This window comes from Mirounga leonina, unplaced genomic scaffold (genome assembly GCF_011800145.1).
Source record: "Mirounga leonina isolate KUSES-001 unplaced genomic scaffold, KU_Mleo_1.0 Mir_166, whole genome shotgun sequence".
Taxonomy (NCBI): Eukaryota; Metazoa; Chordata; class Mammalia; order Carnivora; family Phocidae; genus Mirounga; species Mirounga leonina.
In genome coordinates, this window is record NW_023270418.1 from 29001838 (window position 1) to 29005386 (window position 3549).

General features: G+C 43.8%; 1 protein-coding gene across 1 annotated transcript; it reads left to right on the forward strand.

Annotated features, from left to right (window-relative positions):
- Positions 1-315: 315 nt before the first annotated feature.
- Positions 316-3035, forward strand: LOC118015628 (secretoglobin family 1D member 2-like). The gene is made up of 2 exons (XM_035012369.1): positions 316-370; positions 2097-3035. The coding sequence occupies exons 1-2, from the start codon at positions 316-318 to the stop codon at positions 2345-2347; spliced, it is 306 nt and encodes a 101-aa protein (XP_034868260.1). The 3' UTR covers positions 2348-3035.
- The last annotated feature ends 514 nt before the right edge of the window (positions 3036-3549 follow it).

The window sequence follows — 3549 nt, forward strand, 5'->3', positions numbered from 1 at the left end:
TTGCATCAATTAACTGACTATAGATTTGTAAAACTACAACCTCCATTTTTGCTACAAAGGAGAGGTGCATGCAGCCAGCAGTGCTATGAACAGGAATTTTGACGAAGTCATTGGAGTCTGTGACACTGATGGATGGCATGAGCACTCAATGAGGAAGCTAGGGCTGGAAGCCAGGCCCATGGCCTAACCACATGTTTATTTGGGCAGCACCAGGGAGGCTCTCTAGGTATAAGTAGCTCTGGGCTCCCCAGTCTCCTGAATTCAGCTCCTAATTGCTCACCTTTCAATAAAGCTGAAAACTCAGGAAAATACAAAATGAGGTTGTTCCTGAGTGTCCTGCTGGTCATTCTGGCTCTTTACTGCTATGAGGGTGAGTATCATTTCTCATCAGTCAGGCACCAGCCCTGGTGAGTACCCTTCTCTGAACTAGGTGAACTTAAGTGGCTCTCCTCTTTTTCCTACACTTGTGTACTAGCCCTCCTCCTCCCCACCTCATCTCCCAAGCTCAAGGTTCTTTTTGTCAGTTACAACAACCTGGAAGTTTTACAACAAATTCTTGTGGGCAAATTTTAAGAGTTTTCCACTGAAGCCTCTCTCCTTATCTGCGATGTGTATTTCAGAAGCAAGAGGTCAAAAGATTTAGTGTGAATCATGGCCTTGCCACTTACCAGTGCTTTGGCCTTCAACAAAATGTTTAATCTCTTCAAGTCTCTTCTCATCCTTGGGTTTGACAGATACCACTAGAGTAGCTATAGCAATGAACTGAGATTAACTGTGACAAGGCTCTAGGTTTGGCTACAGGCTGATGTCTAGTAGTTTCCAGACATTCTCCTTCCCAGAGTTTTTCAGGTGCCAGTTGAGTCCACAGCATTTTCACTCATGGATTCAGACTTAAATGTTACAGCTGGAACGGTTTGGGGAGAGTTCTCACTTCCAGAAGTGCTAGTGTTCTCTTAGTCTCTGATAATAAATCTTCAAGGCAGCTCTGGGAATGAGCAGCACTCACTAAATCTGCTAGTGAGTAGATCTCACCATATCTACCAGTCCTCCTGGTTTTCTTCGGAGTGCTCCCAGTATTTTGTAATAGAATGAGTACACTCTGAGGAATGGGATTTCTGTTTATCTAGATTAATTCTGGCTATCTATTCCACAATATTTTTGTATTTCTTCTTATCCTTGATACTGACCCAAGTCTTCTTCCATCTTTATTTCATCTATCTAAACATCCTCCTCTTTCCCTCTATTGCCTCTGATGTAAACCTCTCAAATTCTTTGCATAGTTTGACATCTGATCAGGGGTCAGAAAAGATCCTAATAGGGTACTTCCCTGGCTACAGCATGGTTACAAAGATGTGGATTGTTAGAGAATCCACATTAAGAAAAGTGGTCACTTTAAGTCTCGCCACAGTTCCATTGGAGTTAGGAAAGAGCCCCATTCCCTGTCTCTCACCCTCTCTAAGGAATTCTGTCCATCCGTGCAGGAATAAAAAAGCCAGTCATAACTTTGTGTATAAGCTTCAAATGTGTTCAAACTGATTACCTGGGGGTTTTGTTTGTATGTATGAATTTAGCTTTTTAACCATATCTGCATCCAATGACATAATCCAATTCTTTAGTCTCAAGCTGTCATCTTCCACCATATAAAGAGTGTGACCTGCTCTTCTGCAGATTGACCCACGGCTTCTCTGCTCTCTGGAAAGATCTGACTCTTCCATTCAGTTAAAAATTGATTTTAAAATCTCCTCTAACCCAAAATCCAAGACAAAAACAAGATGTCATTCTATTCAGGCAAAACCTAATTGTGTGAATTATAAAGAAAGTAAATTCCATCAAACCAGGAGAGTTTTGGAAAGGAGGGAATGTGATTTAAAAAGGATAAAAACTGAACTAAGGATCAGTAAGCTGATATTCTAGTCTTAGCTCCTCTGTTTGCTCTTGAGTATGAAGTCACAGTTTCCCTATTCACCCATTGTCCTTGGCACTATAATGGGATGAGATCATACAACCTTTTGGGTTTCTGTCTAGTTCTAACATCAGGAAGCCATGGGGGAAATGTGATTTCCAATATAACGATTGTATTTCTTTTTCTTCACCAGCCAATGCGTTTGCCTGTCCAGCCTTAGTAGATGATTTGTTGAGCTTTCTCCTTCAACCTGCAGCCATCTACAAGAAAACAGTTAGGAAATTTAACGCATCTCAAGAAGTCATTGAGGCCAAGTTGGAAGTGAAGTCCTGCACAGATAAAATATTCCTTGGGAATAGAATACTAATTGCAAACACATTGGTAATTCCTTTCTTCTTTGTGCATAGAGGCTTCTCCTCAGCTGAGCAGCCAGGAGGGCGGTAAGGGTGCTGCTCTGTCAGGGGCACAGGTGGTGGAGTTATCTTCCTCCTTGCTCACCACTGATAGGATGAAAGGTGGCCACAGGGTGGATGACATTACACCTGGGGAGCTACACTAAGGCAGCCTGGAGCATCTGGGCACCTTCCTCCTCTTCAGGTCACTTCCCTGGGTGCCAGGTTCCCCATAGTGTCCTGAGGGAAAGTACACCAGGAGCCCCAAACAGTGATGTTGAAGGGCCAAAGCCTGACTGCCTCCTTACTTGGAAGCTTTCCTGAGGGCGAGTTCTCCCCCTCTGAGTGGACACAGTCACAGCAGAATCCCATGGGCATGTTGGGAGTGTTGAATGGGGAGACAGCTGGAAGGGAGGGAACCTGGTCCTCTGTCAGCATGGAGGGCAGCTGGCTGGGCACTCTGCCAGCTTCTGCAGAGCCAAGACCTACCCCCCTACCTCAGCCCACTTCACCACTACCTGCTTACAGTGCTCACCCTTATCGTACCCATGTCCAGAAACCCTCCTTCCTCTATCTCCTGTAGTCACATGTGAGGGTAAAACACTTAAATTATATCTTTGTCTAGAAATAAGATAGTTAAAGGTGTCTCTCAGCCCATCCAATGCTGGATTTGGCTCATCAGATTCAGTCATAAATGCCCATGGAGGCTGGGTTTTCAGTGCTAAGAAGACATGTGCCATCTGGTTGAATTTACACACCATGAACCTGGGACTCTCCTGAAAGCAGTATTCCCAAAGTCCCCTCCCACCCCTGTTCCAATCTCTCACCCCAGTCTTCCCACTGCAGTGAAAAATTAGAGTCCTCCACCCTGGGATAGCAGAGAAAAAAATACTGGGTTGCTCCTCCTTCCATTAGAAACATGATTCTTACTCTTGGGTCACCTCAGGCTTTATTTGCCAGACTATGAAAATGGATTTTTCCTGATTTGCATCGTTTGTTGTAATTGTGTCAGGTGTATTTAGTTTACCATCCTCCCTGGTTTCCTGTCTTGTGCCCATTCTACTTGCCTTTTGTTGGTTCAAATTTCACAGACAATGTCTTATGAGTAGAGTCTGTGTTAAGGTGTCATCCCCAGGAACAGCATAACTGAACTTCTCTCTCTTTTATCTGTTTCAGGGGGAAATCCTGAAAAAATGTCTCATATGAACCTTATATACAGTATGTCTGTCTTGCAATTATCACTTATTCTTCTGG

Excerpts from the sequence above, each read along its gene's own strand:
- LOC118015628 (XM_035012369.1), top strand. The coding sequence starts at position 316 with ATGAGGTTGTTCCTGAGTGTCCTGCTGGTCATTCTGGCTCTTTACTGC. Across the intron at positions 371-2,096 it reads GGCTCTTTACTGCTATGAGG|CCAATGCGTTTGCCTGTCCA; the intron begins GTGAGTATCATT and ends TTTCTTCACCAG.